Source organism: Carassius auratus, chromosome 20 (genome assembly GCF_003368295.1).
Source record: "Carassius auratus strain Wakin chromosome 20, ASM336829v1, whole genome shotgun sequence".
NCBI classification, from domain to species: Eukaryota; Metazoa; Chordata; class Actinopteri; order Cypriniformes; family Cyprinidae; genus Carassius; species Carassius auratus.
Window position 1 is genome coordinate 19,628,224 of NC_039262.1, and position 18,190 is coordinate 19,646,413.

General features: G+C 39.0%; 1 protein-coding gene across 1 annotated transcript; it reads right to left on the reverse strand.

The window, feature by feature from the left end:
* Window positions 1-2,103: 2,103 nt before the first annotated feature.
* Window positions 2,104-17,751, reverse strand: LOC113121129 (homeobox protein Meis2-like). Its single transcript, XM_026291372.1, has 13 exons — window positions 17,681-17,751; window positions 17,297-17,529; window positions 16,742-16,883; window positions 16,515-16,565; window positions 16,009-16,059; window positions 15,694-15,840; window positions 13,994-14,108; window positions 8,584-8,723; window positions 6,641-6,717; window positions 4,756-4,814; window positions 4,573-4,662; window positions 4,369-4,455; window positions 2,104-3,164 (listed from the first exon to the last, which is right to left on the reverse strand). The coding sequence occupies exons 1-12, from the start codon at window positions 17,696-17,698 to the stop codon at window positions 4,397-4,399; spliced, it is 1,182 nt and encodes a 393-aa protein (XP_026147157.1). The 5' UTR covers window positions 17,699-17,751; the 3' UTR covers window positions 2,104-3,164; window positions 4,369-4,396.
* Window positions 17,752-18,190: the final 439 nt, after the last annotated feature.

The window sequence follows — 18,190 nt, forward strand, 5'->3', positions numbered from 1 at the left end:
ATAAACATCTCCTCACGTGGACCAGGTTCTCACCACGAGCACTCAGGAAATCCAGAGAGAGGAGATATACACAATAGAAATTGTGTTTGACAAGTTAAATTCAGCGGGTCTGGACAATTCCTTGGCTGTGTAGTCAAAGCGAGATGTAAACTATTGCTGAAATGAGGAGGGGTGTACGGAATTGCTACTGCCATGACAAGCTGATTCGTAAAATCATTATTGCCATAATTCAGTTACAGCCTGTGATTTCATGGTTTAAGATGTTATTGCACCTAGTTGCACCAGTTGTGATTACATTTATGGCATGATGACACATCATTAGAGACCATCGCCTTTGCTTCAGTCGTAACACTCACTTCAGTTCTGTTTTTACAGCAGGACATGGTTCCAAATCAATGCTGAGGGAAACCAGCCAGAGAGGAAAACCCCAGAAAATCACCACAAATCTGTTGTGCCAAAATAAAGAAGAGAAAAAAATTATGTCCTAGTAAGTAAAATGACGAATAAGCCCATGAACATATTTTAAATAAAACTATTTTTGGCATATAAATATATAAAAGGGAAATGTATTAATTTACTTAGGCTATATTAAGTCTACACAGGCTCACTATACAAGACTTCGACGTCGTCTTTTTTTTTTTTTTACGCCGTTGTGTAAATAAATATTATTAGCTGGGTGTGGATTGTTGGCTTCATTTTATGTTGTATATTTTTGTTGTAGCCTATATGTTGCTTGGTGTGGGAAGTATGACCCATATTTCATTAAGCTGTGCTCTTGTTTCCGGCAGCTTTCACAACGAATTTATCTCTGACCAAGATATACACACTCAGCATTTCAGTTATCTATATCAACACTGGCTGTGCTCGAGATAACAATGCAGCTTTAAACTTGTTTTTATATTCCAGATACCAAAGTTTTATTTTACAAAAACACATCCTACGCTTAACATCCTTACAAAACATTGCTTTATAAGTAGCTATTTGTAAATATATAACTCGCTATTTGTGATTTAAAAAATAAATTTTAGATGGTTTATTAGGTGAAACACATTTTATAATACCTTGTTTGCCAACAGAAATAGCCTTGATGTACATATAAGATATGTTATGCCGTCCTGAACGAATTGTGCACTAAAACTAGCATTTTATTTTCGAATGTAACTAGCCTAGGCTATATCTGGATACGTTCAGCGGTGGACATAAAATAAAAAAAGAAAATAAAAGAAGGAGAAACAAAACGGATTGGAAGGTCTTATTAAAATAATTCCATTATCGAAAGGAATGAGATGAAACGCAAGGGCATTGGGCGTCGCGTTATTGCAGGTATTGTTGTGCCTGTGGCTTCTCCTCCAGCAGCGTAATTCTCCTCATCAATACTGCAGTGAGATCGTTACGCCGCTGACATTGATAAATGACCACCAAACTACAGCATTTTCTCACCAGTACTGCAGGCTAGAGAAACACAAACTGGAGGTCGAAATAAGCAGGGAAACGTCTGCAGGAGCAGTCTTAGCTAAGATATCAAACAGCATGAGAAAACCCATTTGAAAATGTCACCGCCAAATTGCGTTTAAAAGATGCTGGAGATGAAGAAGCGCGCGGGGTTTGTGTTTCTGAGAAATTACACGCGGTACAGCCGCCTGATTTGGAAATATTGAATTAATGTGATTTATTTCTGCACACGTTGCCTCAAACATTTTACAAAAGAGCTCTACACAAATTTTAATATCTTCTAAGATGGTCTCAGGGAGTAGCTGCGGTTATGAAATGATTATTTTACACTTTCTTTTGCCTCTTTGAGGAGACGGTGTTTATGCAGTCGTAAAATTCTCAGTTTTTGTAGCCTATGGTGATTTGTTTTATAATTGCTTGATGCACACGTCTGATATTTACTCATGCAAAGTCATTTTTGAGATAAATGGGTTCGCGTTTCATTTTTTTGAACGGACAAATTATGTAGCCTAATGATTATATAAATACGTTGTATCACAGTTGCATTTTATCTGCAAAATAAAAATAGTTATCTATAGCCAAAATTGATTTGAACTGCATATGACGTCAGGGTTTCGATTAAGTGCATGAAATAACACTCAAAGCAAGCGATTTAACATTTTGAAAATGAAGCATTTATTACAAGAATTCGACTTTTGACTGTGTAGAAATACTATACTGCTTTAAAATACTCCTAAAAGGAAAATGGACAGAGCGGGAGGATCGATCAAGCTTATCAGTACATCAACAAACATATACTCGACTTTTTCCAGAGAGAAAAGCAAGAGTGAGAACGGACCAAAACGTACAACAATACCCCATCTCCAGTTTTAAAGGATCTCGACTGAATGCCTATTTGACATTGATGTGTTTTACAAATAACATTTACATAATTATGTACAATGGAACATCTCTAGTGGTTTCAAAACTCCTCCAGGCATATTTAGCCTTACAAAACCACTGTTGCTCTCCAAATCAACAAATAAACGCACAACTCATTTCCTTAGCGAAGCTTTTCAAATGCGGGGAAGACTTTGTGGTTTGACATACTGGAATTTGTGTCAGATGTGTGCCATAATGATCCCATCAAGGGGTTTCATTTCCTTCAATCTTTGTAGAATCATATATGCAAAGGTCTAAAAACTAGTCAATAACACAAACCCAAACATAGAATATTTCCCAAAATAAAAAATACATCATACGCTCACATATCAGTTCTTGAGGGCTTTTAGCATCTTTTACTTCATTCCACATTTAAATGCATTTAATATGAGCGTGTGCACTTGTGCACGAGGAGGTATGGGATATCTGCGTCTGGGGCGGCCACTCTGTGGTTGAGCAAAAGTGCACATATGGTGTGGTCCCCGTGCTTCTTGACGGTATAACAAGAATAAATAAATAATTTAAAAAGAAAAGATCTCCAATTGTCTTTTCAGAAGTCTCTCTTTTGGCACAAATGCTTCAAGTCTGTTTTTGTAATGTTGGTGCTCCTGCAGACAGTCCTTTGGCTGGAGATATGATGGCCAGATGATGAGGGGTCCGTGAGAGATTTGGGAGGTCGTGTGAAGACAGGAGGTGATCGGACAGGGGCGTGATCAGGTGAAGATGGATGTGACGTGACTCCTCATGCCTCTGGCCAGCACTGGGACTATTCCTGAGGCCACCATCAAAACCTAAAACCCAGAGTGAAAAATACAATATTAAGAGATTTAACATCTGCACTGTGAAAGCATAAAAAGGATTATTCTGGGTATGTGCTGATTATATATATATATATATATATATATATATATATATATATATATATATATATATATATACACACACACACACACACACACACACACACACACACACACATATATATATATATATATACATCCATACAAACATACATACATATATATATATATATATATATATATATATATATATATATATCCACTTTCATGCAGTGGAAAGCTTCAGTGATGTTAAAAGATCTTTATGGAACCATTATATCAAATAAAGAACCTTAATTTTTAAGAGTGTAAATGCCTTACTGTATCCTCAATTTTTCCTTTATTTGTATTTATTTTCAAATAAATTATTTGTGTGTGTGTGTGTGTGTGTATGATTATCAACCACAAATGCTGTCAATTAAACTTAACTTTCTCCCAATTCAAAATATACCTTTGAAAAAGCATACACCTGCCTCTAAAATCATAAATGTGTCTCTATCCGCTTTACGCAGGAAAACAGATCTTCATAATGATCCCAACGATCCACCAGCGTATGGTGTTTAACCAGAGCGAATTACGGACGGGGAAACATTCCTCTAAATGATGCAATTACAGTAACGACTCAATGATAATTCAATCAAAAAAAGGTAGGATTAAATAGTCTGGAAATTATTTAGTCTGCATGTAAGCCAGAGCTCCTGGTATCTCTATGTGTCTGAGGCTTCGGTGGGGGGTGTTAACCTCCGCTCACCTCCCCGCTCCTCTCCCTTCATTAGCAGAGGCTGAGGTTGTTATTTGAGAGGAAAAGGGCTGTGTTGGCACGATTGGAGAACTGGATGCGGTGCCTATTTACATATAAAGAGCTCTATTAATCAAGGTAAGTGTCATTATGGAGGGGCTCATTGGGCAGCACAGTGTGGGTATTAAATAAAATTCTCCATGCCAGGCCGCCCGCGGCGAGCGATACGTCTTGATTTGTGGACTGTCAGAGACAGGCAGCGAAGATGGAGCCGGGGAAGAAGGTGCGTGCGCGTGTGTGCATGAGGGGGGGGGGGGTTGTGTCGTCAGAGAGCGAATTTCCACCATAATCAGATTTCACACGCCGAGTGAAAGGAGAAAGAGAGGGGATGTTCTAAGTAGCAAAGCGTTTTCTTACGTTTATTGTTTGGGAAGCGGGGAGGCGTTTACATGTAGTGCCACTGTCCATCCATACCCATGTTCATACCCATTCCTCCCATGGGACCTGCGAGATGGAGATAGGAAATTAAGGAACAATAAAACACATGGAAATGCTTTCAGCATTTTTATAACAGCACTAAAAATGACTAACGTGCGATTATAATCAAAAAGTGCAACATACCGCCAGGCCGGAGACCCATGTGTTGTTGGCCGTCAAGCACAAAGCCGCCCATAGGCTGACCATCAGGGCTGTAAGCGCTTCCTTGACTTACTAAACACACAAATACACAAGTTCTATGTGATATATGCTCAAATTGTGTATAAAGTGATTGTAAAGACGGTATAAAATAAGCCATCACTTTACCTGCTCTATTAGACTGGTCAATCATGGGCTGCACAATTCTTCTTCGAGCATTGATAAACCTGTCAAAGAGAAGACAGGGAACACATTTACTAAATCTATTTATATTACTGACCGCCCACAGTATATTTTACTCTTATTTAAACACTCTGGACTTTTACTACTGCAAGCTTTTTGCTATGATTTACTGCAAAATATCCCTTAATGCAGTGCGATTTCTCCTGGGCCGTTGGGTTAATGGACCTGTCAGGAGTCCACAAAAAAGCTAATGTACTCTTTTAGCACCGGACCAAATAAATAGTCTAATTTATAATGTAAACAAGCGGAGGTTTTGTTAATAAAGAGATTTTACCACCTTTTACAAATTGCGTGTGAGAAAGCTATCTCTAGATTTCTAGTAGCAGATAGTAGCAAACAAATAGATTTATTTGATTTGTTGTGTGTTTTTCCTTTCCTCGGCGAGTCTAAAGATAACCTCTGGTTTTAAGACTTGCTTTAATTGTGCTTCTTGCTGCAATATATAAGCGAATCAAGTAAAGGGGTCATTGCTCAATAAATATTCAATTGATATAGCATTGGCCTTGTAGCCTCAGGGTATGATTAGCCTAACTGCTTTTCAGACACTAATATGCTTCAGCAGCTCGTAACAGAGAGGTAGGAAATGCCCCTGACACGCACTGGGGGAAGGACTTACTCATAGACAATGATTCTTAGCCAAATGTTTGTGTGCGCCTTATTTTTATTTTTTGCAGTAAACACATAATGTTAAAATACATTGAAAACAAAGCTAAAAAGTAAAATAATACAAACATTTTGTAAAGTATTTTTTTTTCTGATGTCTACTGGCAATGGTTATAGATATCAAAGTTGTCTGCTAACTGATATTGTTGATTGTAGTAGTGTATGCTATCCAAAATGAATGTTAATATGGCAGTATATTTGATAAAATAAGAAAACAGAACTATCTAAATTTTATGGTGTAAATGCATACAGAATTATGCATTTAAAAAAGGAAAAGAAACTAAATGTAAAACTTAATTCTGATAATAAACTAAAGAAAAAAAATATATGTATACACATATGTATATATGTATGTATATATATATATATATATATATATATATATATATATATATATATATATATATATATATATATATATATATATATATCATTAAAGCCAAATTCAGAGATATCAAAGTTATCGGAGTATGCTATCAGAAGTTAAAACATTCTAAGTATATAAGTTATATGGTTTAAAATGCATAAATAATAATAAAAAAAAGATACAAATGTCATGAAAGAGGGAAAAACTAGATTTGCAACTTAAAATCTAAATTTAAACTTAAATTTAAAACTTAAAATTCTTATGATTTATATTGGCAATGATAGTATACACCAATTGTCTTCTTAAGAATATTGTTGGTTTGTAGCCATATGGAATTATGCCTTCAAAATAAATCCCAACCAAATATATAGAAAGAGTCCTCTCAATCTTCAATCCTCCATATCATACATTCACATTCTAAGAAAAATACATAAACTGAGTGCCACATTTGTGTAATTCACTAACATCTTTTACAAACAATATGGTTACAAAATGAATAAACGTTCAGGAGAACTCTGGTGACCGAACAGCATTCCGGAATGCTCCGACATAACATTTGACAACTTTTCTAAAAGTCCCTCTGAGACCCTGGGCAAACCTCATCATTGCTCCTATTCTCACTTTTATTTGTCTCATTGGGGCTTTGAACAGCGTCTTATAATAGTGTGAGAAATCAGGATCACCAGACTTGAAATGGAAGTGTTAGAGATCCCTAACCCCGACTTCTTAACTGAGAGGTCAGCCTGGCGAGTCAAAAGTCAAAAGTCAAAGGTTACTCACCAGTTATTCACTTGTAAGATGGTGAGGCCTGTATCTTGGGCTAGCTGCTTCTTCTGCTCTTCTGATGGGTAGGGGTGCTGCAAGACAGAGTCAACAAGAAAAATTATATTAATGTGTAAACACCTTCTGCAGTTAATAACACTGCTCTCCGATGATCCATAAAGCGATAACGAATGGAACATGCAAATGTCTTCATTTTTTACAGTTGTGTTTTTCTCCTCGCAGTCTCCATCAATAAAGCAAATCAAGATGACCTGACTTTTTCTTAACAACTAATCTGTTTAAATGACTAATGACCTCAAGTGTCAAGTCTACCCGCCCCGTGCGAGACTGCGGGCAAAAACATGGATCCCATATGACTCTTTCAGGAAATTACATCGTTATGTATGATAGACTTCCCAGATGCAGCCCTGAGTTTGAGAATTTCCCTGCGTCTTATTGGCTGAGCGCTCGTGGTTTTGTTTGACATTATTTGACATTACTTGACAAATGATCGAGTGGGTGTGAAAGAGAGACAATGGAGAGTTTTGTTTAGGGTTGAATAGGGCTTGGCCCTTGGTGGCCCCGTGGTGGCCCCTGGCCCCTGATCCTCTTGCTCTCACTGTGAGTGCAGAGGGAGGGCAGCAGATGGCAGGCAGGGGTGAATGTATAGACAGCGCAGGGTCGTGGGTGTACACCAATTTTGGCACTGTCACGGCTTCACCTCCCGTGGTCAGTGGTGAGGGATGAGTCCTGTTACATGTCTCGTTCCCTCTCTCTCACACACTGACAGAGATTTCCCTGCTCGCCTCCTGGCTTGCTAGCTGTCATTGTGTTGATGAATGACTGTAAGCTCCGCCCCCTTTTCTACACAACCCAGTGACAGTCGACTGCGAGCTGTGCTCTGGGATCCATCTTTAAACTCTTATCACAAAGCTCTCAGCAGGTTGCACTGCGATTGTTCTCTAAAATTTAGCAAGGAACCCACATGCTCAAAAGACTGAAGCAAGCTCGCTTTTAAACAATCACTCATATTTGCATGAGTTCCATTTATGTCTATTAAGATGCCCCCTCTTCGTCCCCATTTGCATGCCAAAGGAGGTCTCTCTATCTCGTCCCAGTGCAACTAACAGTTATAACTGTAATGTTCCACTGAATCTTAATGTTCCACCTTTCTTTAAGATTGGCAGCATAGGGGGTCTTTATCGCGGACCTCTGAATAGGTCACAAAAGATGGAGGCTTAGACCATATGTAAGAGCCCCCCCATCTCAAACTTCGCACACTGGCTCAAAGTAGAACCCGACAAAACGTAATCCTGCAGCTTTTATTCAGCCCTGACCCCAAATGAATGCATGATCGCCTGGGTGTTGCAATGGGGGCCATTCAGAGGCCAAAGTCCCCTTTAAAACCTTTTCGTCAGAAGACACATCCTGCAATGGGAAACACTTTTGCTTCACAAATCACTCTGAAAAGGAGCTGGGAACAGAGAGAGGATAATTCAATTAGGCTCTCTTTTTTATCTCTAAACTCTAAAGGTGGGTAAAAGGGAAAGGATTACTATGTGTACAGGACCTGTGTAGCCCTTAGAAAGTGCTGGAATTCTGAAAGAGAATGGAAAACAGGAAGACGCAAGAGAATGGTGGGAATTTGAGGATGTGGACCGGTGAAAATGTGTCGAAATTCGAGTAGGTTGAGAATGCCACAAATCAACCCAAAATCTGAAAGTTTTGGGGAAACGTACTCAACCCCTGGGCAAATAGGGCGCTTGGTTTTGACAAGCGAAATCGATGGGAGGGCCGAGAGACAGATAATAACACACCCTGCTAGTTTTAATGCAGTTTGGATGCAGGTCGCTGAGCTGAAAACAGTGGAATTGAGCTAATTCGCCAAGAGACGCGGTTGGACTCTGCCTTGTGTTCCAAAGGCTTCCAACTTCCGACCGGAATATCTGAGAGCGTCTTACCGTGAGATGCTGGAAGAGCCACGCCCGCATGATGTTGGTCGCCACTTTGGGGAAGATTCCTCTCTTCTTCTGCCGTTTCTTGTCTTGGTCGTCTTCGTCCCCTGTTCCCGGAGATGCCAAGCTGTTATCCAAACCATCTCCTGATAAACAACAGTGTGGAAGCAGGGCGAGAGAGAAAAAGCAAAAGAAGAAAGTCACTTTAATGAGATAAAACATCACCTTTAGTTGTTTATTTAGAGCAATCACCAGTGCCTTTCACAAACACGATGTGAAAGAGCCACGCAGGGGGGCCTGTTTTGATTAGCAACAGTAACACAAGGACCGCAGCGAGCAGGAGTATCCATGCAGTGAGAGAGAACGCTAATCAACAGAGCAAGATCTCTCCCGCTCTCTCTCGCTGTCTCAATGTCAGAGATTTCGAGGAAAGCTCTGCACCAACCCCAGTGCTATTAATTCAATGTGAGCTCTGTCTTTGACATGGGGTAATGAATGTCCAAGCTCTATGCTTGAATGGGGAATGGAGACCTGGCACTGCAAAGAGAATATCTGATCTGAATTAGCGCTCAAAATAAAGTCGAAAAAACTTGGGAAAAACATAAATAAAGCAAAGCCTGTTAGTGGTTGTTGAGAAAACCGTTAGAAACTGGTATACAGCGCAGGGACAGAATGATGTTAAAGTGCTAATTTACCACTTACAGTAGCCTCACTGCAAGACGGATCTAAGTTTAGTTAGTGGCCACGTACAAACACTGCAGATAGATACCGTCGTCATTTCCTCAAAACACCTGTTCTAAACATACACAGAATATGATTGAAAGCATATTTAAGTTATTCAATGAAGCTCATGCGATCTCTGGGAATCCAACCACAATGTTGTTAGTACTATATATAATTTTGCACTATAGGAATGAATGCTCAATTGTGTGTGTGTGTGTGTGTGTCTATATATACATAATTCTCAAATTAACAATATTATATTTATATTATATATTTAGCTTCATGTAGGTGTAAAATGTTAACAATATTTAATTGAAAAATAATTAGGTATATATATATATATATATATATATATATATATATATATATATATATATATACTGTATATATATCACCTATTAAAAATAAATAAATAAATAGATGCATACATACTGGCTTAACTAAAATGTTATATATATAAATAAATAAATAAATATATATATATATATATATATATATATATATATATATATATATATATATATATATATATATATATATATATATATATATATATATATAAAGATTTTAGAAAAAATGAAATGCACAAAATTGCTTTTAACTACTTTTAACTATTTTTATTTATTTTACATTGTCAAATGTGAGAAGTCGAAGCGTTCATAAAAAATACTAGTCTCTAACTTGTAAATGAGAGTTTGATAGTACGTGATTTATGTTTTATTTTATGTTCTTACTATTCGAAAATGCGTAATTACGGTAATTCCGACATGACGTGAATAAGGCATTTACTGTAAGATCAATTGATGCTTAACAAACAATGCATTTTGAACTGTGAGCTCTCTGATAACATCAAGCCTGCTTTCATTCCATTACCATCCAATCTAGTTTAAGATCAGAGCCAGGCAGGAGGCCGCTTTTAAACTAAGGTTTCCGTCTTGTCCTCCTCCCCACCCTCCTATCTCTTTCTTTCTGTCTTTCTATCTCTCTCTCCCGCTTCCATTAACTGTGCATCAGGCAAGATGATTTACTTTTAACAGTCATGCTTATTTTTCTTGCCCTGAGGGTAGAGATGCCTTGAAAGCCTGCCCGGAGGGTGTGTGAATAATGTATCTGAGGGACTCCTCCCCGGAGGCGGGACAGGAACCCTACTTTTCTTAAGATTGGCCCTGCTGTGTCTCCTTGTTTTTGGGGATGCATCAATCAAAGGCGACTGTATGCGCCATATTCATGCATTAATATTTCAGTTAATGAATAATGACATTTGAATATAAGAAGGGGGGTGGTAGATGGACTTCAGGCTGGCTGACTGATGCCATAATCAAAATGCAAGTCAAGGGCAGGGCAGTGGTCTCTCACTGTCTGTCTCTACACAACACAGACTGCTGTTTCTTCTCATTGTGCTTTCAGGAGTTTGCATGTTGATCACAGACTTCACTGCCTGAGACAAAAAGGGTTTATTTAAAAAATCTGAACAATGAAATGGAATTTACAGAAAATAAGTTTTCAGTTTGTTTATAAAAATCAAATAACAAGAAATGTTAGCAACTCTTGACAATATTTAGTAATATACTTGATAATATCTTATATTTTGGAAGAATTGAAAAGGGAAGAAAATTAAATATGAAAATTAATATTCTAATAAATGAGAAAAATAGATGTTTTAAGTGTGTAAATAAAATTCAAATATCAAAAGAAAAAAATATGACTATAAAATGGAACAATAATGAGTGAATATGTAAGGTGATTTTATTTCCTTCAAATTAAAAAAATAAAAACTTAAAAAGTAACACATTAAAGAAAAGTAAAAACTGAAAATGAAACTGTATAAAAAAGGAAATAAGAAAAAAAAGTTTTCAGTGTGTTTAAAAATATCAAATATGTGCTAAATAATGACAAAAAAGAACAAAAACTGTATAGTATAAACTGTAAAGTATAAAAACTGATGACTTCTAGGTAAGAAAAAGTGAAAGGTGAAATTATAGTGATAAAAGAAAAGAAAAGAAAGGAAAAGAAAAGAGGAAAATGATATATAAAGAGAGCTGGGTGAGATCCTTACATCTAAGGAAGACTCAAACACCCCCCCCCCTCTCCTCGAGCCTCTCTCCTCCTGTTCCAGAAAACGAAGGCCGCAGGGCTGATCCAACCCGACGCTAATCGCTTCTGACTGTTCCCTGGCAACTTGGCCAATGCAGCCTGTGTGACTGCACTCTCTTTAAAGGCTGCTGCTCTCTGCAGCTCCCTGAGCCCTACCTCACTCCCCAAACCCAGAGTCTGCACACGCAGCGCAGAGGGGGGCCAGAGCAGCCTGGAGGAAGGCTGGAGTTAGCCCTCAGGCTGTTTAGGGAAAGACAGCACCCTAAGACATGGAGAAGAAGAGGCTTCTAGCTCCATTTTTTTTCACTTTCCCTCATACGTATAAAGCGAAACTTCTGATTGGTTTCTGCGGAGACATGCATATAAAACAAATCACATTACAGTTTCCCACATCCTTCAAGCCGACCCTGACGGCATCCGTGTCACATCACGGTACCTTCAGCGTCCGAGAGATGACAAGGTCCAAAGCTAAAACGCTGGTAATTAGATGAACGGGAGATAGATGAATGTCCCGGAGACAAAGGGGCCCGGCGCAAACTAGCCGGGTCTGATGACTGCCACCCAGCACGCATCACAGAATAAATCCTGTTTGCTTGCTTAATGAGCTCGCCATGACCTCAATCTATCACGAACTATACTTCTCCAAAGGGGCCATAATTTTGACTACTGGACGCAACAGACTGGATAATTACTGGACGAACGCAGATGATTTTGTTCTCGCTAATCGTTTCGCTTAAAGCATATTGATTAGATGCTCTTATCCTCTTGTCCCCCGTGGCCATGATATGATCTGGAGGACCATGGGATTGGACCACAGTTGGGTGGTATCGACGCCTAAAACGCAGAGGCATCGGCTCTTGACACTTGTTGTTGGTCCACTATACATCATGCTGGGATTTAACCTCCACTGAAGGTTCAGATATAGATGTAAACATCCTGTCTCAGCCTGTGTCTTTCAGCAGCCTTCGAGGTGAACACTGGCCTGGAATGTCCTGCAGCTTCCCTTTGTTCCCTTTCGGCCTTTGTGATGGACATTCCTAGGCTCTGCACTCCCACCAACACGCACATGTTTAGGATAGCTGTGGAAAACCCCCCCAACGACCATCCCGAACCCACCCTGAGGTGAGTCAGCAGATCTTAAAAACATTCGGGAGCACCTCTCTTTCCTTCTTAACCTAGCATGAAGGTTTCTCAACAAGAGAAACTTCTACTGATGTGCAGACAACAAAGGGACCCCCCTACAAGAGACAGGTGCTTTGAAGAGCCCCGGTAATCCCTTGGACTCGGGTTTGGGTGACTGACGTAACACCCCCCGTTCACTTGTAATGGAAAAGGTGTTTGTTTTACCGATCTCTTGAATGATAAAGGGAGGAACAGCGATCCAAAGTGGCTCCTGGAGGAGCAGCAGGTAGATGTCCCTGATCCTAACCCAAGCTCTGCCTCTGATCACCCCAGATATCAACCCTCTATTGTGACCGGTATTTGAAGTGCTCTGTCCTTCAAGCCGGCAGGGGTCATTCCTCTTCCCCTTCTTCAATGCACGCTCTTTGAGGTCAAAAGGCCGTGGGCCTTGGATGTCCTCCCACTGTTGTTTAAAAAAAGCCTGGTGTGGGGAAAATGCCGCCACCCTGATGCTTTTCTCTCTTTCATAGCGAGTGGCACTGCAGAAACACTACTGGCATTGCTGCTATGCCAAACATTTTAAAGATGTCTTTCACGCTAAGGCTGAATTGTTAAATAATTACAATCTGGCTGCTGGTCTTCGGTTCTGGTTCTCTTGTCTTGCAGAAAATCCTGCTTTGTGCTGCATAATGGTCAGGCTATTGATGTCTCATGGTTAAAAGGAGGCGAGAAACCCTGAAGGCTATTTTAACTGAAGCAATTATACAAAAACTGGTCGTTAAAAAAATTTAAGTAATTAAATAAAAATCCCCCAAAAAGGTAAACAGTGTTAAAGGACAATAAATATGGAGTGGCAGGTTGCAATATAAATTAAGAAGAAGAAAAAAAATGTGACATGCAAATGGAAGATCTGGTAAATTAAATTAGACCATTAACCTTTCAAGAACATTAAACACCTATTGTGTCCACAGGAAAATCGTAAAACCGGCTCAGTGAACCATCGCAATGATGACACGAACAATGACACATGACTTTGATTAGTAAACACTGTTTACACCCATAGGCATTCAAAAATATGAATTTAAAACACTGAACTCTGCAAAATACTACATAGAATAAGTGCAATTTAAGCTGCAAGTGTATAAGAGCTGTTTAACACATTTTTTATATAAATTCAGTTATATTTAATAAGATTTACACTTGAAAAAATCAACATAGATGTCAACATTTTTAGGTTAGCATTTTTGCAGTATGCTATGTATGAACATTAAGATGTCATTAAGTTAAGATGACAGTGTTAGTCTTTTCAACAAATCATATCATGCTTCAGGTTGATTCAGATAGGATATTCTTATGTAGGAACACAATTTAAGACAAAATACTACTTGATGCCTGGATTACAAATTAAGATGACAGCATAAAGCGTTTTCAACAATGCATATTATGATGTAATAGCAAAATTGAAAGGCTTTCCTACCTAGTTCACTGCAGTTGTCTCCGCTCTGAGAGGCATGTCCCCCGCTGGAGGGTCCTGGGGTGCCGACTGAGGGAGTAGAGTGAGCGTCGTCCATGTCTCTCCAGGATGCTGGATTCTGAGGTTCAGATACACGAACATCCAGAGATTAGAAATGTTAGCACATACACATGCTATTTTTAAAACAGCAAGTTTTTTAACAGCTAGTTACCATGTCTGTGCTAAAATATTAGTCTGATCAAATAACAGACAGCATAAACGCCCGAACTAGACAAACTAGGAACACTTTTCCTAACACAAGACCTATGAACCCTCAACCACGGTAACTGCTTCTCCTGATGTCCGACCGTAAATGCTCACAAGAAACCAATGGTGTCCCCTTTTTAACCAGAACAGGGTACAAAGCACTTAGACAGGCTCAACATGATGGCAAACAGCAGCCGTTCCTCTTCAGGCCCTCAGCGTCAGCTGTTTGCCTGATGGTGATCAGCTAAAGAGCTCTAAGAAAGGCCAGAATAAGCTCCTACAACAATAAAGCTGTGTGAATAAGACCCTTCACTGTTTTCTCATTAGGGCACACAAAAGCAGTCTGTGTGTTTAGGTGTGTGCGTGTGCTGTTAATAATGTTTCAGAAGGCCACTGTCTCCCTTCATCACCTAATCCAAATTGTTTTGTGTCACACTGCACACTTGTAAATCGATAAGGCATTACAGGAGCATCAATAAAAGATTACAGTTATCGTCAAGTGTACAAAGGTACATATTCATCAAATAAACTTCTGCTGACCAAGTGAAGGTATGACGGTTAGACCTCAGCATCCGCGGTTCAGATCTATTTACAGGAATGGTGCGGATGGGGAAAGTCGTCTAATGTTTTACAAGATGGAAAATAGAAGGACTGTAATGTAAGAACTATTACGGGCGTTTAACGTCAGTTTAAATCATCTCAACGGCTGTTTTAATCGCTGTTTTAAGTGTGGAGAAAACCTCTCTCTTCCCATTTTGACCTGGAACAGAACTAGGCAGAATATAAAGTTCTGTTCTTTTTAATTCTGTGGTTTTGTTCCTGTGACAGGGGATGGTGCGTTGATAATAGGAAGCCCAACTGTAAAGAACACACTGTTGGTCTCTGAGTGAAAAAAAAAAAAAAAAAGACTCCCCTCCTGCTTGACAATAACAATCCAATCAGTTCAAAGACAATAGCGCATTCACGTGCAAATGTAACGTTGATCATTAGGGCTAACAGAGGGCTGGACAGTGGGGGGAAAACCCTGACCCTTAGCAACACCTGCACCCAACACGACGGGCTTCATCAACATGATCATCATCATCATCATATCTCTTCTAAAATAAGATATGTCCTGGGGCACTGTCTTAATGATTCATATCAGTGCAAAGAGAAATGGATTTAGATAATGCTGTTTAAATAAATTAGCATATGCAACTAAGTAATTACTCCTCTTTCTTTCCAACTCTCTCTTTATTTCTAAAATATATTGTGGAGATGAATAACTAAGGAAGCTAAAAAGACAAAAATGCAAATGCATGGCTACAAATCTTAAGGTTAAAATATAAGTAGGTACAATACAAAATGAATGGCATTTGCACTTGCAGTCCCATAAAATGGCTGTATTGCAAATGCAAACAGCTCCACTGTTTAATTGGCCTGTTTTATGATCTCAAAGAAAGCCAATTAAAACTCACGTGATCTGCGAGATTTGTCGAGGATCCCGAGAGGTCGTCGAAGTCGGACTTGCATCCATCCCGATCATCAATTACCAGGTCAATGGGCATTTTGCCCTTCAAACAGCTAATATACCGATGGCAGAAGTTGTCGCAAAGCTCGTGCACCTGATTCAAAACCGAGAAAAAATAAAAACAATAAAACAAATTAGATTTGAAATGTGTTATTCGAACAATATAGGCTAAAATTATAATAATGCAAAACTATAATAATAGTAATAATAATAATAATAATAATAATAATAATAATAATAATAATAATAATAATGTACATACCTTTTCGAGTTCTAAAAGATGGAATCGTAATACTTGTATTGACTGTATCATCTAAGGAAAGAGTAAAATAATGCATGACATATTTGAATAAAAATAGAAACAACAACAACCAAAAATAATTAGCCAATAATAGTAACAATAATGATTATAATGATAATGGGTTAATAATAATAATATTATGCTAATAAAAAAAAACCTTCAAACATCAAATCTTAAGACATCGTTGGTTATTCTACACGCGCGAGAAATCAGACTCGAATCAAAAGCTTGGCACGTCTGATATTGTGCTGGCTTTGTAATGTTATGACAATAGCAGAAGTGTAAATAGGTTCCTCTAGAGACGACGCTTTGAGGGAGCCCTGGGCGAAGACCCCCGCGCCCTCTGATAACACGCGGCCTCATAAATCACTAAAGCTTCCTTTCTTTCACTCAAAGAATCCGCACATGGAGCTTTGAAGCGACTTTACCTGGAACAAAATCTGCGCCAAACAGCATCTCACACTTACCAAATTGTCCAACTCTGGATTAGAAGAAAATAACGGCTTCTCTGCCCGAATCTGTAAAAATGTCACACGTTTGTCGTTTATTATTATTATTATTATTTTATTTTTTTTACAAATACACCAAACGCAAATAACAGTTTTAGATTTCCCACCAATATTGAACTTCATCGGGATGACCAAACATTTAATTAAACCGTTAAACGATATTTCTTTTTCAGTCAACAAGTTACCTGTTTGGCAAACACAGCGATGTCCTCGTTAAAGGAATCGGATGAGCACACATCTCCTCCAGCGACTCCAGGCTCTCTCGGTGTGCATGTGGCCAGCTCGCACTTCTCAAACACCAGCGCCAGAAGCGGGAATAACGGGTGCCTTCGAGATTCAACAGAAACATCTGCATAAACTTACACATCAAAACACTTTATCAATAACCGAGCAATCATTCTGACGACAGTAATGGAGTTTTATAGCTACTTCCATAGCTTTGACGGCCACATAGTTGCACTCGGTTAGAGACCGATATAAAGGCGCGCTTGAATTTTTATAATAAAAAGTAAACAGTATTTTAAACCTTTAAAAAAAAAGCCGTGCATTATTTACATGTCACAGGTGAATTTACTATATCAGACACTATTCTTTAAGATCGTAGCTATATGCAATACTGTAATAAAATAATAAACTACAAATAATTGCATTGTTAAATGCGGTGCAATAATGCAGCAGCCATTTGAACAATTAAAGATTGTTAACTATTGTGTTACGCATGGCTGCAATAAAGTAGCTACCCATAAATTTGGTCCTTGTCTCGTTTAAGAGCATCGTTGACAGCCGAGCCCATGCTGCTGGGCATGATGCTGTGCGGTGCGTGGGCCCCGTAGTGCTGGTTGGCATGAGGCGGTGGCCCGTGGTTCAAATGATGAACTTGCGGCAAAGGCCGAGGCGCGTGCGGATCCCCGTACATGGACGCCGGGACCCCAACTCCATCCATACCGCCACCATAGTGGGCAAGGTCTTCGTACTGCATCAGACACAAACGGCATCATTGGCAATTCAATAAACAAACATACGTTTAGGCTACTTAATTCAGCTTTATACAAATATTAAAAACAGACCACGAGCAAACTTTACGACTCAAGTTGTTTACGCTGTGGATTTGTAAGAGAACGTACCCGTTGAGCCATCAGCATATGAAGCTTCTGATGATGTTAAGTGCAAATTGTGTTCTTATCCAACGAGGAAGCAATTTGAGTGATTTAATTCCTTTTGTGCATCCGGTTTAAGAGGACTAAACTGTCGGTAATCCGTTGAGATGATAGAGCCTGTCCTGTGAGGAGTTTCTGATCGCTTCCTTTTCAGCCACTTTCAGTTTTTGACCAATTCGACCGAATTGCCAAACTCAATTTGACGGATAGACTGTATTTGAATATAGGTTACAAATATTTGCTTTCACTTGAAGCTTCTGACTAACTAATGCAATTTACCCGTCACAGACTTCCTGTAGTCACAAGAACCTTTCCAAATTCTGGGATGTTCGTGTCTGGCAGGGCAAACACTGCGAGGAAAAACTATCCGGATCTCATGGTCCCTCTTCGCGACCCACGCTTTGCCTCGACTGGGATTGTGTTGGTGATTTGGAGCAGGTTCCTCTTGAAGAGACTGAACCCCTGATGACTGAGCCT